This window comes from Lacerta agilis, chromosome 17 (assembly GCF_009819535.1).
Source record: "Lacerta agilis isolate rLacAgi1 chromosome 17, rLacAgi1.pri, whole genome shotgun sequence".
NCBI classification, from domain to species: domain Eukaryota; kingdom Metazoa; phylum Chordata; class Lepidosauria; order Squamata; family Lacertidae; genus Lacerta; species Lacerta agilis.
In genome coordinates, this window is record NC_046328.1 from 14641516 (window position 1) to 14661261 (window position 19746).

Sequence of the window (19746 nt, forward strand, 5' to 3'; positions counted from 1 at the left end):
CCATCTCAAGACCACCCCTCCATACATTAGAATTACATCACAAATTGGGAGGGTCTGGTAGCAATGATCTGAGCATCTTGGACCCTGCCCCATGTCTCCTCTTGCCCTCCACCAAAAACCCATCAAGTGAAACAAAAGATATTTACTTTTCCCTATATCCCAGCCAAGTTAATCACACCTTTTTGTCTGACACTCAGATATCAGGATGCCAGAGATTATCACTCAGGCAGAGGGCTGCTGAGTAGCTAGAGCGGCAACCCCCCCTTTTGTTCCTGAGACAAAGAAATACTTGGTCAGTTGAGAGTCAAAATGGAGTGAGGCCTGTCTGTGCTGTTTTTCAGACATGTGGCCTTATTTGTTTCGGTACATTAATAACAATTATTATATATAAATAAAATACCTTAAAATTCTTACAACACCAGGCAACAGTAAAACCCGGGTTCCTAAAGAGGTGCAGTTTCCACTCCCCTTTAATGTGCTTTTCCTGCTTCTACTGTATCATCTAGTCACTGGATCCAACCATTTGCAGCTCTGTTTTGCTGCCTGCCAGCAGCCACATGCAAGCAGCGAGAGCCAATGAATACACCACCCTGACAATGGGAGGAGAACAGTGTGCTTTTATTCCATAAATATTGTACAACATTTTACATATGCACAAAAAACTCCCAATGAGCATTTTCAGAAGATGAAAAGGTTTTTGCTCATTTTTCTGAAAAAGCTTCTGGTCTTCTTCCACTGCTGTCTGATGCCCATCAGGCTGTCCTCCATTCGGGCCGGAAGTCGCCTTCCCATAGTAAGATTTATCCATTTGCACCTGTGAAAAGCGCCCATTTGTGGCATCCTGAGACCTTGCTCCCAGGAGCCTGCCCAGGATTTCTCAAGATGCTCTTTGCATCCACTCTTCCAGGACAGCTCATTGCAGCTACATTTGACTTCTGTGGGTTGTGGGGGTTCTTCAAGGGGCGCTGGCGTGCATCTTCTCCAGACAGCCTGTCCAGAAGGAGACCAGCCGGTTGTCCTTGTTCCAGCAGAAGTCAGTAAAGTCCTTTAGCAGCCGGTCGGCAAACTTCTCATCCCCTGTGGCGCTGGACCGCCATGTTTTGGTCAGCATGGTGTTGTAGGCCCAGTTATAGCCGATGCGCTCCTCGCAGAAGACATTCTGGTTGGTGGAGCTTGTGGAGTTGCGCCGCCGTCGCTGCTGTCCAGAGAACTTCCGCTTGGAGTACGGCAGCTGAAGGAACACAGTCCCTGAATCGAGAGGAGCCCGTTTTTAAAAAAAGCAGCATCAATCTCATATTGCAGTTAGGTTTGTGATGGATACATGTCAGCATATGATGGATACTGGGACCCTGGTCAACTTACAGCAGAGTTAGTAAGCCTACTAGTTCTGTTCTTAAAATGAGAGCTTGCCTCCTTTGTAAAACCTGCTTTGCTGAGGAGCTAGATTTCTGCAAACAGCTCCAGCATGAGCTAGCAGTACAGCTCTTGCAAAACATCTCTTCTCAATCAACCTTATTGCCACAAGCTTGCTCAAAGAGGGAGGGGTTGGTGATAATTTTTTTAAAAAATCACTTAAGCCAGAAAGGCTAGTCAAAAACTCTAGGCCTCACTATCAGGCACTCTGAACTCCCCCCGAGCCACACCCCTCACTGGGCTACCCTTGAACTCTAATAATATTTCTTGCTATTATTATTATTATAATATTATTAGTATTATTAGTATCCCACCCATCTGAGTGGGTGACCCCAGCCACTCTGAGTGGCTTCCAACACATACAAAAACATAATAAAACGTTAAACATTAAACAACTTCCCTATACTGGGCTGCCTACCCTATACAGGGCTGTCTTCTAAAGGTTATATAGTTACTTATCTCCTTGACATCTGATGGGAGGGCATTCCACAAGATGGGCACCACCACTAATAAGACCCTATGCCTGGTTCCCTGTAACTTTACTTCTTGCAGTGAGGGAACCGCCAGAAGGCCCATGGTGCTGGATCTCTGTCAGGGCTGAATGACAGTGGTAGAGACATTCCTTCAGGTATACAGGGCCAAGGCTGCTTTTCCCTCCCCCACTGCTATAGGCCCTTTCCAGCTGAGGAGCAAATCAGATGCAGCGACACAAGCCTGTCGCCAGAACTTTGAGAAAGAGTTTGTGCCATTAGACGAAGGAATGCTGGTGGTTACCCCCCCCCCCCCCTGGAGGAGAAGCGACGGCCAGCTGCCTTCCAGGATCCTCTCTAGCAACTTACTAATTTTCTCTCTTTGGTGACTGGTTGGTAAGCAGGCTGTAGGGGACCCAACTGGCCGAGGTACTTGGGTGTACTGTTATGGGATTCCCCTATAGCCCGCTTACCAACCAGTCCCTGACCAATTGGAGCCAAGGTGCAAAAGACACAGTTAGAATGGAAGAAAATGGTACCTCTGAGCACATTCTGAGCCTTGGAACTGGTTTTCAGAACCAGGATTGAATTGATGTCAAAAATCCAATCATGGCTACTTAGAAGCATTCTTTATTTCAGAAGCCTAGACTTGGTATGAGAAACTGTTTTGTTGTTGCTTCAGCATTGGGAGACTGCACCCCTTGCTAGTCTCTTGCAAATCAGATTGGCACCCCCTCCCCTTGGCCAATCTCCTTTCTGCCCAGTGGCGTAGCTAGCCTCTGTGCTGCTGGGGGCGGCGGCAGCGCAGAGGCACCCCCCCTGGGGGAGGGGCACGACGCATGCGTCGTGACGTCATCATGACGTCACGGTACACGTGTATGCAGAAAGGGGGAATTTCCCCCTTTCCGAGGCTTTTTTTCGGAGGGGGGGTGGTCAGCTAGGAGGGGGTGACAAGCGTGACACCCCCTCCTCGCTGGTCGGGCCCCCCCCCGCCAAAAAAAAGCGGTGGAAAGGGCAAAAAGAAGCAGAGCAAGCGCTTGAATGCGCCTGTTCTGCTTCCTTTCCCTGCCCCCCAGCGGTTTTTTTTTCGGCGGAGGGGGTGGCCAGCGAGGAGGGGGTGACAAGTTTGACACCCCCCCTCGCTGGTCGGCACCCCCCCCCCGCCGAAAAATACCTGGAAGGGGGAAAAGGCGACATGCCCCCTATTCAGGTCTGCCCGGCAGGGCGGGGTGACAGGGGCCGGCCAAAGTGTCACCCCCCTCCCCTTGACCTAGGGGTGGCCCGCCCCACCTGCGACGCCCCTGTTTCTGCCCACCCAATGCTTTTTTTCCTAGAAAAATAGGTGTTACTGTAAGTGTCACACTTTTTAACAAACAAACAAAAAAAAAGAGGTGCTGGTACTGTGTACCCTTGAGCACCCTCTTTTAAAAAAGCACTGCTCACCCCTGACCTAGCCCACTACTCTGCTGCAAAGTTTTGCCTTCAATGATAAAGCAGTTATCACTTGCTAGGGGCCTTTTGCTGACTCATCTCCTCATTCAGCATATTTCTCTGCTGGATGGCTGGTGGTTTTATACAAGGCCAGCTGCTCACAGGATGCTTTGTGTCTTGAGGGTCACAACCCCAGAAGGTGGAGGGGGGGAAGAGTATTCACCTGTGACATGAATGTACTGGGGTTTGTTCTCTGAAGGGAAGTTGAATGCAGAGGCAGAATATTTATCTTGCACAAACCCAAACCTAGAGAGAAGAAAACATTGCAGAAGGAAATTAGCAAGGAATCGCGGAAGGGCTGTACCTTTTCCTGCAGAAGGGTCCCAAACTCAGTCCACAGCAGCATCTTCAGGTAGGGCTGGGGAAAGACTCATTTGCTAAAACCCTGGAGAGCCAGTCCTGCCACTCAGTGGGAGCAGTGCTTAGCTAGATGGGCCAATGGAGGACAAGGCAGCCTCCTAGGAGAGGGCAAGGGCAGTAGATCAGGGGCAGAGAGCATCTGCTTTGTCTGCAGAAGGTCCTGGGTTTTTTCCCTTGCCATCTCCAGGTGAGACCTCTTGCCTGAAACCCTAGAAAATTCCTGACAGTCGGTGTACTGAATTAGGTAGACACAGTGGTCTGACTGAGTAAGGCAGCTTCTTCCTATGCTCCAAAGTGACAAGAGGAATGACTGCATTCTGCACATGAGCAGGAACCAGACAGCGTATTTGGAGAAGATTGTACAAAAGCAAGACTCCTGCAGAAAACCTTACTGATCTCATTTCCCCACCCCTGATCACTCCCCGCCCCCCAAGTGATGGTCCTTCTTGTGGCTCAAGGGTTAAACAGACACTCCTCAGCCTGCCCTCTTCTAGGCTTACCTGTGTGCGATCACCTCCTGAAGGAGATTCATGCGGTCCCAGTAGGTCTCTGGCTCAAAGCCTGGAAGAGAAAAATTGGGTGACTTTCCAACCCTGCTAGCAGGATAGGATCAGATTGCACCTAAATACGTCTGGATGTGTAGGGAGGAGGGCCAGGTTGTTACACCAGCCCTCCTTCCTTAAAACACATGCATGTGGGAGGGCCATAGCTTAGTGCTGGAACTCATGTCAGAAAGCAGCAGGGGTGGGTAGGAAAGACCCCTCTACTTCTCTGCCAGAGATGCTGCTAGTCTCAGGGGGGACAGCATTAATACTGGGTGGAGGGAGGGAAAGGATGGAACCTCCATTGGTCCACTATGCCATATTTAGAGGTTCTAGTTCCAAAAGCTGGCAAGACTCAGGTTGGAGACAGACAAATGAAGCAGATTAGCTTTCGTAACTGGGCATTCCCCTTTTTGGGGATCTTTGCCTCTTGTCTGTGACGAGGAAGCTCCTCCTGCCTTTTGGCTCAACACCAGACGGGGAAAAGCCACCGGCTGTTCCCTTCCTTTCATGTTCCCAAAAAGCACCTTAGGTCTGAAATATTTTGGGGTGGGAGGTAGGTAACTATGGTAACAGTGGAAGCAATTGCACAGCAGAGGTCTGGATCATTCCATATTGGGTGTGGGGAGGCAGGCGGGGGTGGTGGTGGAATGAGGGACGTGGCCACCTGGCAGGACATTCATCATGAAGTCTCAAATGACGAGGTGGACGCAGCTTTAACACAGTCATTGCTAGAACAAGAAATCCATTTGTGGTTCTTGGGAGACTACAGCACCCCACTCCCCTGAGAATGTTGAAAGCTGCCAAATTCCAGTCTTCAGCATCCTTGTGTTCTCTAGAAGTCTTGGACTACTGCCATCACCCCCAGTCAGCATTATGATGCTGGGGATTGATGGGAGGTGTAGTCCAAAAGGAGATTCTGTCTCTACTGAAATGGCATCAGTCACACCAGGTGCAGTAGAATGATCTGCCCTCAGAGGAGTGCACCTGCTGCACCTCTGTATGAATTGCTGCCCTAGGCTTCCTTCTAGTCAGGTGAGCAAGAGGCAGATCTGGAGGCAGAGCATCCTCTCAGATCCTACAGGCCAGAGAGCTGTGTCCTGGGTGCAAGAAGAACAGGGGCTCAGATTTTTAAATCAGGAGGGGAAAAAGACAGCACCTCAAAAAACAAAAAAACACCACCCCCTGCAGAGTATACACCAGATGACAGGAGGAGGAAACCCATCAGCTTTTGCTGAAGGCAGGAACTAACACTGGAGGAGGATCCAGAAGGAGGAGCAGCCTAAACAAATCTATGAGTGACTTATCAGGGATATTTTGGGAAAATTAGGACACACACAATAATTTAAGTCTCCCATGCCAACCTGAGACAGGGCAGGAAGGAGGGAGAGACTGAAAATGAGGAATGCATGAGCATTGACTACCTTCCTTGTCCAAATCCAAGCGCCACAGTGAGCAGAATTTTGAAACTGAGCAAAGGGAATCTCCCATCACCAGCAGGTACAAACAACACCTTTCCAAAATTAATTATTATAATTTATTTGTAAAAAAAAAACATTTGTATACTGCTGGGTAAAAATATATATATAAATCAAAGCAGTTTACAGCAATAGAGGCATAAAACCAGACATGAAAAAGTTAAAACAGACATCGCAGTAGTGTGCACTCTTAATTGTCAGCATTGGCCTGGGCAGAATAGAAGAGTTTTCAGCAGGCGTTTCAAAGTTGGAACAGAAGGCACCCGCTGAATCTCTATTGGCAGAGTGTTCCACAAGACTGAAATTTCCCATGCATCCAACTTCAGATTCCACAGGACCAAACCAGAGCCAAGAGCGACACTGCTGGGCTTTATGCCGGGGGACAGGGCAGACCTCCCACTCTCACCTGAGTCACCAAGTTGCCACCGCCTCCCTCTCTTCCTTACCATCAAAGAGGTGCTCGGTGCCCTCCTTCAGCAGGCAGCTAATGTTGAGAGGGATAAAGAGCTGGGCTCGAAGGGGGTCTCCGTACAAGTAACTGGGCAGCGCAAATGGGCCTTCGAGGACAGGGACCAGCAGAAACCCACAGGAAGTGGCTTTGCGATGCCAACCTTGGACCTGGGAGGAGAAGGAGCAGAGCCACACTGAGGAAGAGAGGGGGGGGTAGAAAGGCCCAGAGGAGCCACTTGCTGGGGCCCATATGAGGGCACAGCAACTCCGCAAACTTGTGGTTTACACCAAATTCTTCAGCAGGACAATGGAAACCTAGACGACTCTACAATTCTAGGCTTAACTACAGAAGTGCTGTTATTTCCTCACACCGAAGAAATTGGCCTACCTTCGACTCTCTATTGCCAATTCTCAGCTAGGAACGTTCCTGCCCAACCCCTCTCACCATCTCAAAGAGAACGGCCGCCGTCACAGCCATCCAGTGCAGCTTGATCTCGAAGGCGGCATTGAGGGAGAAATTGCCGTGGTAGTAGCAGCTGCACCACTCCAGGCGGTCCGTGCGGTTGTTGATGTCCACGTCTAGCGTCACCGTCCGCTGTTCCGGCACTGTGGCAGCTGCCGAGGGTCAGGGAACCAGAACAGCAGGAAGCCGTTAAGAGTGGGGGAACTACAAGGAGGAAGCTTCTAATGAAAGGCACAAGGGACCTTTGCTGAACAGGACTTATCTCTGAGTAAACATTACAGAAGGGCCTCAGCAATGGGTCTGATTCAGTACATAAGGCAGATTCCTATGTATGCTCAGCAGCGGCTGCTGGTTTTAGGGGCAGCTGTTTTAACCAGCCTTTGCCAACAGTGGACTGGACCCCCTCAGAACCAGGTAGGCTCTCCTTCACTGAGGGTTTTCAGATGAAGGTTGGATGGCCATCTGTCAGCGATTTTTTTAGCTGTAATTCCTGCATTGCAGCCGGTTGGACTAGAGCAGTGTTTTTCAACCTTTTTTGGGCAAAGGCACACTTGTTTCATGAAAAAAATCACGAGGCACACCACCATTAGAAAATGTTAAAAAAATAACTCTGTGCCTATATTGACTATATATAAAGTAATTCTCTTGAATTTTTCAATTTTTCCCACAGCACACCAGGCAACATCTCGCGGCACACTAGTGTGCCGTGGAACAGTGGTTGAAAAACACTGGACTAGAGGACCGTTACGGGTACCTTCCAACCCTACATTTCTACCCCCTCCTTTTAATGCAATTTTTATGGGGGGGGGGGAGATCAGAACATTGGAGATGGACTACACCCAATATTATATGGCAGCAAGATGAACAGTTCAGTTAAGTCATATTTCACGTTCTGCCCAAATTGGAGATTAATTCTTATCTCTGGTTTGTTGGAGGTCTTGAATAGTGAGGCCAATGGATATATTTGACCAGGCTTCCTCAACCTCGGCCCTCCATATGTTTTTGGCCTACAACTCCCATGATCCCTAGCTAGCAGGACCAGTGGTCAGGGATGATGGGAACTGTAGTCTCAAACCATCTGGAGGGCCGAGGTTGAGGAAACCTGTATTTGACCATCTAAAATTCCAGCTTCACAGCCCCGTGAAAGCTTGTTAAAGTAGTATACTGTAATTAGATTTAGATTACCCAGCCCTACAATGATCCTGCTGTCCTTCAAAATGTTCTGGGCTACTGCCTCCAACCAGCATCTGGAAGTTGCCTGCTTGGCGGTGCCTGGTTTAAACCCTCTCTTCCTCTTATGCACACAGCATGAACTCTGTGGTGTTTCTGATATCCGCAAGGGCTCAAATCACCCCATGCCACCTGCAGCCATCATCCCGCTACCCCACTTTGCCCCAGTCACCTAACAGCGCAGCTGCCTGGCTCCGTCCTCCAAAGCTGCGGCTGAAGGAGCTGTGCCTGCTGGCGTAGGAGGCCGGGCGGCTGGGTAGCCAAGGCAGAAGGAAAGCCGGGATCTCAGAGTGGAGGAGCTCCTCGGCCACGAAGGCCACCTCAAACCACTTCCGTTGGAAGGCAGAGAAGTCGTCCTTAGCGGCTGTGTGCCACATGGCTGGCTGCTGGATTCCCACTGCAGGAAGAGAAGAAAAGGAGACGAGACCCCTGTGAAATGGCGTGTTGCATCAGCTTTACAGGATGCCCAGAGCTACCACTGCAAGACCAGCATAACTGAGAAAGTCCCCCCCCCGCCCTAACACCCACCCAAGCCTCCATAAGGGGTGCAAATTGCCTTTTGCCATGCATAGCCTGACCTCGCTCCTGCTCCTTGTCTTCCATGATCTTGTAGAAGTAAAACCCATAGATGAAGGTGCGAAGGGCCTCTCCTGAGGCATGGGTGATGAGCTGCTCGTCCAGCATTTTCTGCAGACAGAAGCAGGATTAGGGTCTCCAGGGCTGGCAGTAGGGCGTGTCGTCTCCACGGCCTGGGGGGCAGGCTCACCCACCATCCCAGTAGGGGTCCTCTCAACTGCACCTTGTATTTCACCCCCCCCCCCTGTGATTTGAATGGGTGTTTATGCACACATTCAGCACTATGGGGTGAAGTGAAGAGCTGAAAATATGGCAAGGGGGGCTCTGCCTTCTTCTCTTGAACACTGCCTGGGACCCCTCTGCCCATCGCTGAAGTCTTTTGCCTTTCCTATTGCCCAAGGGAGGCACTTTTCATGCCCATTAGCACCCTGGTAAAGCAAAGGTGTCAACTGCAGCTGGTTCAGGGTGGCAAGCCACACAGGCATGTGTGCGTGTGTGTGCGCTCTTCTCACCTGCATGATGTCAATGGCCATGGCCTGGGTCTGCACCCCTTCCACCATGTTCACCAGCCAGTGGACCACCTCCGCGCTGATGAAGCAGGATGGAGAGAGCCCCTTCTGTTCTGACAGCAGCTGGATCCCTGTGCTGAAGCCCAGCGGGAGAAGGGACAGCGTGTTAACACAGGCAGGGATAAAATTGTTTCCCTCTCCAGCCCTTGACTGGATGGGGCATGCAGGTGTATCCACATCAGATTTCCTGCAACCCTCCTTGTGAGGGAGACAGCTAGAAGACAGAGGGGGGACACAAATTTGCTACTTGCAGTCCGCTCTTCTGGAGAAGGGGACTAAGACTACCTGGGCTGGGGAAGGCTACATGGACTACTGCAATGCGCTCTATGTTGGGCTACCTTTGAAGGTGACCCGGAAACTGCAATTAATCCAGAATGCGGCAGCTAGACTGGTGACTGGGAGTGGCCGCTGGGACCACATAACACCGGTCCTGAGAGATCTACATTGGCTCCCAGTACGTTTCCGAGCACAATTCAAAGTGTTGGTGCTGACCTTTAAAGCCCTAAACGGCCTCGGTCCTGTATACCTGAAGGAGCGTCTCCACCCCCATCAATCAGCCCGGACACTGAGATCCAGCGCCGAGGGCCTTCTGTCGGTTCCCTCACTGCGAGAAGCAAAACTACAGGGAACCAGGCAGAGGGCCTTCTCGGTAGTGGCGCCTGCCCTGTGGAACGCCCTCCCATCAGAAGTCAAGGGAATAAACAACTACCTGACATTCAGAAAACACCTGAAGGCAGCCCTGTTTAGGGAAGTTTTTAAACTGTGATATTTTAAATGTATTTTAATGTTTGTTGGAAGCCGCCCAGAGTGGCTGGGGAGACCCAGTCAGATGGGCGGGGTACAAATAATAAATTATTATTATTATTATTACAGCTCAGTGGCAGACCATCTGCTTTGCACACACAGGTTCAATCCCTAATGGCATAGCTAGGTAGGGCTGGGAGAAAGACTCCTATCCAGAGAGCCACGGCCCCTCCATGTAGATGAATACTGAGCAAGCTGAACCAATGGTCTAGCTTGGTGCCATGAACCGGATGGATGCAGAGGAGTGGTGGGAGGCACCAGGTGGGAAGCCACTGAGGGAAGAATGCTCAGAGCTCGGGGAGTGGTGGTGGGGCAATGAGTGGTCCGAGGGAGCAGACTGGGAAAAGGTGTCAGAGCTTAAGTGAGCTGAAGGAGTCTGTGACAGAGAGCAGTCCAGAATCAGAGGCAGAAGAGGAGGCTGGAAAGGGGGGGTGGGCAAGAGGCAAAGATGAGTCAGGCTGGCAAAGATGAGTCATGAGTGTCTCCCCCTCCTGCTTCCCACCTTGTCTCCCAGAACCAGGAGATGCAGTAAAAGGGCGGAGGAGAGGTTGGTTGGATGCACGCAGGCGCAGTCTCCAATTGCTTTGGAAAAGCCCTGGAGAGGAGGGGACTTAGAGGGGCTGTGAGGAGGCAGGGACTTTCAGTCTTGGCAACTGATTTTCATGGAGTAAAACCAGCAGGAATGAGCTGTTCTGTTCGTTAGGCCTGACATTCAACCAAGTCTGTGGAATTCGTGCGTTTAGTAATAACGAGTTAACTCCAACTCTTTATTACTGACCGGCACACTCCTGTGACACTCTGTATGAGGCTGCTTCCCAGTTACATTGGCCCTTTATTCAGAAGCATGAGGACTAGAAACCTTATTTTCAGGGCAGGACCATAGCATCTGCTTTGCAAGCAGAAGGCCCCCAGGTTAAAGTTCTGACAGCATCTCTAGGTAGAACTGGGAGAGACAACCCTCCCCCCCATCTAAAACCCTGGAGTCTCTGCCAGCCAGTGTGGACAATACTGAGCTAGATGGATCCATGACCTGACTCTGCACAGGGTAGCTTCATGTTGACTGCCTAAGAGGACAGAGGGAGAGAGAGAGGGAGAGAGAGAGAGAGAGAGAGAAGTTGCCCTTACGTGGGGTGCTTCATGGCTTCAAGGATCTCTATCAAAGTAGAAGATGAGGTCAGGGAGCTTGCTGAGGATGGCTGAGAGCTGCAAAGTTAAAAAAAATCTATATAAATATATTTAGCTGCCAACCCGATTTGGCTCATTTCAGGCAGCCTTCCCTAACTACTTAAAGCCCTCCAGCTGCTTCGAAAGTAAGAAAAACCTGCTGGATCAGGCCAAGCGGGGGTGGGCTGGGGAGTCCGTCCTCCCCTCCTCACATTAGCCAACAAGATGCCCCAATGGGAAGCCTACAAACAGGAACTGAACAGAAGAGCCATCTCCCCTCCTGTGGTTTCTAGGAGCTGGTATTTAGAAGCATGGCTGCCCTCCAGAGAGCCAGTGTGGTGTAGTGGTTAAGAGTGGTAGACTCGTAATCTGGTGAACTGGGTTCGCATCTCCGCTCCTCCACATGCAGCTGCTGGGTGACCTTGGGCTAGTCACACTTCTCTGAAGTCTCTCAGCCCCACTCACCTCACAGAGTATTTGTTGTGGGGGAGGAAGGGAAAGGAGAATGTTAGCCGCTTTGAGACTCCTTCGGGTAGTGAAAAGCGGGATATCAAATCCAAACTCTTTTTCTTCCAAACATGGAGGCACAGCTCAGCCATCATAGCTAGTAGTCATCAGTAAGCCTCTCCTCCATGAATTTGTGCGATCCAGTTTTAAACCCAGTCTAGGTTTGTGGAATTCACTGCCTCCTGTCCCATTGTTTAACTAGCTATGCGCTGCATGAAGCAGGACTTTCTTTTCTCTACCTTTGTCTCTCTCCTTCAGTCTCTCTCCATTATCAAAAGTCTGTTCTCCTTTCAAGGCCATGCCAGGGCTTTTGGAAGGCAGGAGCCTAAACATCCACCAGCTTCTGTAGTTCAAGTACAGTCACTTTGCTGCCAGTACAGATTTTACAAAAAGTTAACTCTAGACAACATAGCTGTGTCATCTCAAGTCTGGGACAGCCCAGGAGATTTATTTTATTACATTTGTTTCATAAAATTTATACACCGCTTGATTTGTTTGTTTGTTTTTAAACCTCTCAAAGCGGTTTACAAAAAAGACGATCAAGTTATCAATGAGAAAAACAACCACAATTTAAAACTTTCAAACATAAAAAATAACAATAGGCTATTATTAAGCAGATTAAAACTTGCACCAACTCTCTATACATCTGGATAGGCTTGTCTAAACAAAAAATGCATTTAAGAGGTGCTGAAAACAATATAGCGAAGGTTCCTGCCTGATCTCAAGTGGCAGGGAGTTTCAAAGTCTAGGTGCTGCCACACTAAAAAATAAATAAATCTATTTCTTACAAATGAGGAACAGTTGTTATGTGGCACAGTTCTGTTGATCAGAGTGGCCGAATGGGATTACATTGGGAAAGGCAATTTCGTAGGTATACAAAGCACACAGGCCCACAACGAGCCTTCTTACCTGTGGCAACCAGCTCACCTGTTCTCGACGGAACCAGATGTGGCAGATCCTTGGTCTCCTAAGTTCTGGGAGCTGGCAAAGGCTTGGCTGATGCTCCTGTCTGTGGACTGGCCTACGTTGCTCAGCGCAATGCCTTCAAGAGTGGCAGCAGCTGTCTGATCAATCGAGACCTGAGGAGGGAAAGAAAGGCAACTCTTCTGTGGGCACAATTCATTTATTCAATTTAGCAGCATTAATCTAAACCGATGGATATTGAAAAACCATATATAAATACGACATAAAAACCCAATAAAAGTTTTTTTTAAAAAAACCTCAGAGATACAAAACATGAAGACAGTATTATTGAAGCAGACATTCAGTAATTTCCGGTTCCAGTCTTCCGGATCAGGGAAAACCTGGGCAAGATGATTAGAGTTTGGAAGACACCTGGAGCAACCAATACTGTACATGATGCTTTGCCTATGGTAGAAGGAAGGCATTTCAGAGTGCTGGGAAATGCCCATTTTGGAGTCACCACCGTGTGATATTTTGTAGAGCACAGCACCACAACTGCAATTGCCCAGATGATCATCGAAAGCACATGGCTGCCCCCAAAGAATCCTGGGAACTGTGGTTTGCCAAGGGTGCTGGGAATAGCTGCTCTGTGGCCTCTTCCTCATTCCCTGGAGGGGAATCCTGTCGTGGGGGTGATGAGAGGCAAACCTATCTGGCAGCGGAGTTCAGGGTCCACAGAAGAACATTCAGAAGAGCCCGGCTGAATGAAGCCAACAGCCCATCTAGTCCAGCATCCTATTCTCACAGGGGCCAACCAGATGCCTGTGGGGTCAGAAACCTGCAAGCAGGACTCGAGCACCAGAGCCCTCTCCCCTCCCGAGGTTTCCAGCAACTGGTCTCCAGAAAGCACTGCAGCTTCCAGTTTTGCTCCTTTCCTGGGACGCTTACTGCCTCCTCTCAGCTCATGGGAAGTGTTTTGCGTTCCACAACTTTACTGAAAAAACCAGAACCCTGGATTATGAAATTGTGCAAGTTGCCTCCTCTGTTTAAGATAAGCCCTCAAGAGTCAGTGCAGTGTAGTGGTTTGTATGTTGGGACTAGGAAGTGGGAGACCAGGGTTCGAATCCCCGCTTAACTATGAAGCTCGCTAGGTGTGTGACCTTGGGTGGGCCAATCACTGCCTTGAAGCCTAAGCTATCTCACAGGGCTGTTTGGGGGAGGAGGTTAAATGAGGAGGGGAGGAACCATGTACGTCACCTGGAGCTCCTTAGGTGGGGGGGGGGGAATGGTGATTAGAAATGCAATAACGTAAGAGTTTTCAGGGAAGGGGAGAGGAGCTGAGATGTTCTCCTCCCCCAACCAGCCGGGCTTGCAACTTGCATGATAACACAGAATGTTCCCCCCGCCCCCGGACTGGAAAGTGGGACGTTCCAAGGGAAGGCTCGGGTGTTTCGGTGGAATGAACAACAAAGAATGCGAGCCTCAAAAGCCTCCGCATCAAAACGAGGCCAGCTGCCCCCAAAACGGATCCCATCTGCTGCTAACAACACAGTATGTCAAAGCTTTAGTAGATGAGGCACTGGGGTGCGTGTGCACAAATGAAGCACCGAAGGCCTCAGCCGGCAATGGGGCTGAGGGAAGAGAGAGAGCCATCACAGTCCAAATTAAGGTCTTAAAAATAATGATTGTCTTGAGCATCTTTGAATCAGTTCCGGCGCTGAGAAAAACTTCCACCTAATTTCGTAAGCAACCGTTAACGGATACCGTCCTCCCAATTCCTTTGAAGGTGTGGTTCAGTGGTAGAGCATCCGACTTGGACCTGGGAGACTAGGGCTCAATTTCCCACTCGACGACAGAGCTCACCGGGCGCGGCCTCAGGTCTGTCCCTGCCTGACCTGCCTCACAGGGTTGTTGTGTGTATTCAATGAGGAAAGGGGGAACCATGTACGTCACCTTGAGCTCCTTGGAGAAAAAGGTGGGAGATGAAGGCGACAAATATATAAAATCTCAGCCGCTTTCCAAGCCCTCCACCAGCATCTCTAAATAAGGGTTCTGAGTTGAGAGACAATCTGGCTTTTGTTTTCCCAGAGGCGTTTCAATTCACACCACAGTCGAGTGATTTGCAACCTTCATTATCTTTCTGAACACAAGAAACCCTCTTCAGGTTATTTAAGCAGTTATTTAAGTTCTATTGACTCAATTTCACTTTGCAAGAAGGCAACAAAAAAACGATTAGAAAAGGGAGGGTGGGGGAAAGAAGAACGAACAGGGAGGGTGGGGGAAAGAAGAACGAACAGCGTCATTGCAGCCCCTTCCCTGCCTGGGGATGGATGGTTTCCTGCAGGCCCAGTTTATGTGACACCTCCCCACCGCCCTGCACTTCACACCCTCCCCCCTTACCACCTACATGACACTGTCTCAGCAGCCAGGAGGAACAGATGCTCTGCTTGGAATTGCAGAGCCAGCCTTGCCCTGGATCCCCTCCAGCCTTCTCTGAAGAGGAACGAACAGCTCTCATTATATATTAACCGGTACTGCATGTTCCCAATGGCACTTTCGTCCTCCCTTCCTCCCCCCACCTCCTGCAATTCCAGCATCCTCTGCTCTCAAAACCGTTAGAAGCAGGTCACGCACCGAAAAAAAGGTCTTGCCTGGCCTCAGAAGACGCTGTGAGACTCCTGGGATGCAGAACCCTCAGGGCCCAATAGGAGAGAGGACATCAGGCCAGTGGCCCATCTAGTCCAGCCTCCAGTTCCTCAAGGAGGCCAACCAGTTGCCCCTTCTGGGAAACCTGCAAGCAGGGGATGAGTGGAGGACGAGTCTCCCTTCCTGTGGTTTGCAGAAACTGGCATTCAGAAGCATCACTGCCTCTGACCATGGAGGCAGAGCATAGCTGTCATGGCCGGTGGCCATTGATATCCTTATCGTTCTCCGTTGTTGTGCCTAACCCTCTTTTAAAGCAATCCCAGCATCACTGCCTCCAGTGGGAGGGAGTTCCATAAGAACCCAGGAAGAGCAGAACAGAAATGGTAGCAGAGGGAGAGAGATAATGGGACTCTGCTAAAAAGACCAGCTGCACCAAGGGACAGCAGGGGCATGTCAGGAAACTGACCTGCGTGTGGAAGGCAGATGCTGTGCGTGGGCTCCGGACATACTCCACAAAGAAGGTCCCATCCTGAAGGCATCAGAGCAAAAAGCCGAGGATGGCAGCAGCAGGAACAAGATGGGGGAGGAAGACACACATTTGTGCAGAATTGTCACCATCAGGAAGAGGAGTAAGGGCAATGGAGGTGACAAGGAAGGGGGAGGAAACACCTCCAGCACCCAGAGAGTGGCCTCCCCCAGGGTGCAAAGAGCAGACACTTTGAAGCACCACATGCTGGGAGGGCTTCACCACCCTGAAAACAATGTCATTAGGGATCCATGCACCCCGGGAATCAAGATTCTGCAGCATGCATGACCTTTGCATCATGAATCCGCTTTGCTTGCCATGGGAAGAGCGAAATGACACAGATGCTTCTTGCAGGCATTAAACATCTTACTCCACCACCCCTCTGGTGTCTGGCCTCTGGTGTCTGGGATTTTGTCAGGCATCTCCCGCATGCTTTCTTCTCAGGCACGAGGGTTAGAAACTTGCCCTTCAAACAAACGGACAAGCAAGCAAGCCAAGATTCCAAGCAAACCGAATTTTGTGCTCAATCCCTGTCCACATTCTGGACTTTTCCACTCCTCCTGCAGAGCTGCAGCAAAAGGCACTGCCCTGACCACAAGGTCCTAGCATAACAGCACGGGGGCTCTTAATTTCAAGAAGCAAGGATGGTTGCATAGCAATGGGAAGGCATGCAAAACACGCCTGCTTTCCTGCAAGCACATCATCCATTCAAAGTATGGGGAAGGGGTGCAAGGGGGTGTCTTTCCTGGAGCGGGGAGGTCTACTGTAGGTTGCCAAGGGAAACCAACAAGCAGGACATGAGTACAACAACAGTGCTCTCCCCTTCTGTAGTTTCTAGCAACTGGTACCCAGAGGCATTTACTGTCTCCACCAGTGGAGTGAGAACATAGCCTTATCCCCCTCCATCGATTTGTTGAATCCTCTTTCAAAGACTCTTCTAAGCTGGTGGCCATCATTGCCTCTAGTAGTTTAACTCTTGTTGGAAAAAGGACTTTCTTTCGCCCATCCTGAATTCTCCAACATTCCATGACTTGCAGCATCTCTCCTTGCCATGCATAACCTTATTTCTCAATTTCACTTGAAGGGTGGAGTTTCTCCAGGTTTTTCACATGTGATCAGGAGAGGCCTTTGCTGCATGATGGCACATCTGATGCCTTTCTTGGTGCAGCAGTTTCCTGGATTCACAACCTGGGTCTTAAGAGCCAAGCTGACTCCTAGCATGGTGTGACTAAGCATGGAAACTGCATTAAACTCCATCTTAAACCTTGCCTAAGGCTACTTTGTCAGTTGATAGCAGAAGCAAGGCACTGGGTTTCAGCTTCAGCCCATTCTCTGCAATACTGGGATAATAATGTGATGCACTTTTAAAACTCCCAAGAACTCTGATCCTCTGCCCTTCATAGAATCACAGAATTGTAGAGTTGGAAGGGACCCTGAGGATCATCTAGCCCAACGCCCTGTATTGCAGGAATGTGCAGCTGTACCCATGTGGGGATCGAACCTGCAACCTTGGCACCACCACGCTCTAACCAACTGAGCTATCCAGGCCGATGATGTTATCAGAAAAGGTATAGAATGCCAACGCATTCAGCTTATTTTAATTTCAAACTGGTTAATTGCTCTGCGCAGCCGATAGATCACAATGAAACACCAACACAAAGGCCACTCAGCATGGCGAACATTTACCAAGGCTTGGGAGGGCGGCCGTCCGACATCTTTTCCAAACAGGCTCCCTGTTTCACACCTTCACCCTCTCTCCTTTAAAGGATGCACAAATCCAGGTAGCCTGGCTGACCCAGAGAAACTCCCTGTCCACCCATGTTTTTGTTAAGTTTTGAAGAAGCCAGCGTAAAACAAAAACAGAAAAAACAGCAGCTGGACCAAGCCAAAGGGACTGGACAGATTCTGCTGAAGCGGAAGGGCTGCAAATAGTTCCTCACGGACAATACTTTGCACAAGGCTACGTACACATGTAAGAACACAAGAAGAGCCTGCTGGATCAGGCCAATGGCCCAAAGGGAAGACATCCACAAGCAGGACCTGAGCACAGCAGTGCTCTCCCCACTTGTGGTTCCCCAGTGTACTGCTTCTGACAGAGGAGGGAGAGCACAGCTATCACTGGCTTGCAGCCGCTGATGATCTTATCCTCAGTGAACAGGACTAACCCCACTTTTAAAGTCATCCAAACTGGAAGCTGTTACAGACACCACTCAAGATTCCTCTTTATGTCTCTTTATGCTTTCCCGGACGGTGTGGTCAAACCCTCTGGAATTCCCTCACACAGACAACAGAGTCATGACCCCGCATGGAGAGCGAGTGAGGCTGCAGCTCGGCCGGAATAGTTAGCTGATGGGTTCATGCCAGCAACATGCACGGGATAAATGTGGCCTCTTTGAAACCAAGCCCCAGAGGCCGTCTCCTTACCTTACGTGGACTGTCCACATACGTCGGTGTCATGGCCATGCTGCTGTTGTTCTCGGGTGGCTGGCTGGAGCTCTTCCCAGCAAGTGCTGCTGCTGCTGCTGCTGCTGCCTGCTGCTCTCCCAGGGTCCTGGAGAAGAAAGTTCAGGTAGGACAGAGGGATGAACTCACACTTCTTATTTGCGGGCAGTAACCACAAGAACAGTTTGCCTGCCCACTCGACCACTTCAATCTGCATGTGTGTTTGTGTGCAGAATGTGGCAAAGTGATGGTACAAAGTCACATCAGTCACTCTGGTTCAGAAAGTATTGATCTGATGTGTCGAGATCTTTCCTATTCTAATTAATTCAAGAGGGTTCTGGGAGCTTCTCTGTGTGATACAAACAAGTGCAATCTGCAAGCTTCTAGCTGGCACGTAAGTTCCTATTCTGCCTAGAAACAAGCAGAAGGTTCATGGTGTTTGGGTTATTCCTTCAGAGAGGCTGAGGACAGCTGGCTTAAACTGGTTCTGTTATCTCTTCCTGTCAAGTTCATGCTGACTATAATAATTTATGCTACCCGAGTAAGGAAGAGAGCAGAGAGAATTGTAGCAGATCCTTTACATCCCGGTCATCATCTGCTTGATTTACTTCCATCTGGACGTCGCTACAGGACTTCATATACAAAATCGGCCAGGCACAAGAATAGTTTTTTCCCTTGTGCCATTAAATTGTTAAATTCGTAGTTGTATAGCTTAAGGGGAGGTAAAATATGGGTGGGGTTTCTTTACTTCTTTGTATTGTGAGAGGAACAGTGTCTGTATGTTTACATTGCAATGTAGCCGAAACAAATTCCAAGTATGTTGGAAAATGTACTTGGCCAATAATAAATTATTCCTATTTCCTATTTCCTATTCCTAATAAGGCCAGAAGGAGCCTGGGTTTCACTCTTTTCTATCTCTCTTTCCTTCTGGTGTAGTATATAGTATGCTTAGCGTTAAGGTCTTAGTCCTATTATAAGTTATTGTTAAGTTTAAGTTAAGTCTGCTGCAACTGGATTTCTTATGGACAGTGCCAATCTTGAATGTATTGGATTTGTGACAGTTATGCTCATTTGCCTTCAGTAGCGGTAAAGCTCTGCTGGATGGAATATTAATTGCCTCTGGTCTATGCCTTTGGGAATCCTGCAACGTGTTTTAGATTTTACTCTGCTAATTATACGTTGGAATCTGCTCTGGATCAATACGAGTAGAATTCATGACACCCAACACATTGCTTAGTGTTCCAACTCACTTCTGGCTGGCTTCCATCTCCAGCAGAGCCGAGAGCGCAGAGGTCCCCTTCTTACCGAGAGGGGGAGGCCCGGACGGTTCCAAAGAATGAGCGGAAAGCGGACCTGCCATCTGCAAGCCTTTCATAGTGGTCCCTTTCTAAATGGAAAGGGAACATTGGGGGGCAATGGAAAAGGAAGAGGGGGAAACACAGAGTAAACAAAAAAGTCACAAGAACATCATAATCTGACTTATACTAAGTCAAGAGTATTGGTCTGGCTAGCTCAGTACTCCCTACACTGGCTGGCAGTGGTTCCTTGGTTTTTAAGGCAGGGAGTCTGGAGATGCCAATAGAGACTGAACCTGGGACTTTCTGAATGCAGAGCTGGTACAGGAGTCTCCCCAGTTACGTGTGTTTGACTCGCATGTGGCCATGCATACGTGCAGCACTGGGAAATTATTAAATAAACTGCAAAAAGAGCGG

At 49.5% G+C, this 19746-nt stretch overlaps 1 protein-coding gene across 5 annotated transcripts in view; it reads right to left on the reverse strand.

Annotated features, from left to right (window-relative positions):
• Positions 1–597: 597 nt before the first annotated feature.
• Positions 598–19746, reverse strand: part of DEPDC5 (DEP domain containing 5, GATOR1 subcomplex subunit) — a 49233-nt gene continuing 30084 nt past the window's right edge. For 3 of the 5 annotated variants that reach the window (XM_033174417.1, XM_033174415.1, XM_033174416.1), the window contains exons 31-43: positions 19285–19421; positions 18017–18143; positions 15533–15595; positions 12445–12596; positions 10972–11049; positions 8986–9118; positions 8476–8584; positions 8070–8294; positions 6650–6819; positions 6201–6372; positions 4235–4295; positions 3538–3620; positions 598–1248 (exon numbers count right to left, since the gene is read on the reverse strand). In XM_033174417.1, coding sequence (XP_033030308.1) covers positions 956–1248; positions 3538–3620; positions 4235–4295; positions 6201–6372; positions 6650–6819; positions 8070–8294; positions 8476–8584; positions 8986–9118; positions 10972–11049; positions 12445–12596; positions 15533–15595; positions 18017–18143; positions 19285–19421 — 1803 coding nt within the window. In that variant the 3' untranslated portion in view covers positions 598–955. The remainder of the gene's footprint in view (positions 1249–3537; positions 3621–4234; positions 4296–6200; positions 6373–6649; positions 6820–8069; positions 8295–8475; positions 8585–8985; positions 9119–10971; positions 11050–12444; positions 12597–15532; positions 15596–18016; positions 18144–19284; positions 19422–19746) is intronic. The other 2 variants (XM_033174419.1, XM_033174418.1) reach the window with 1 other exon arrangement.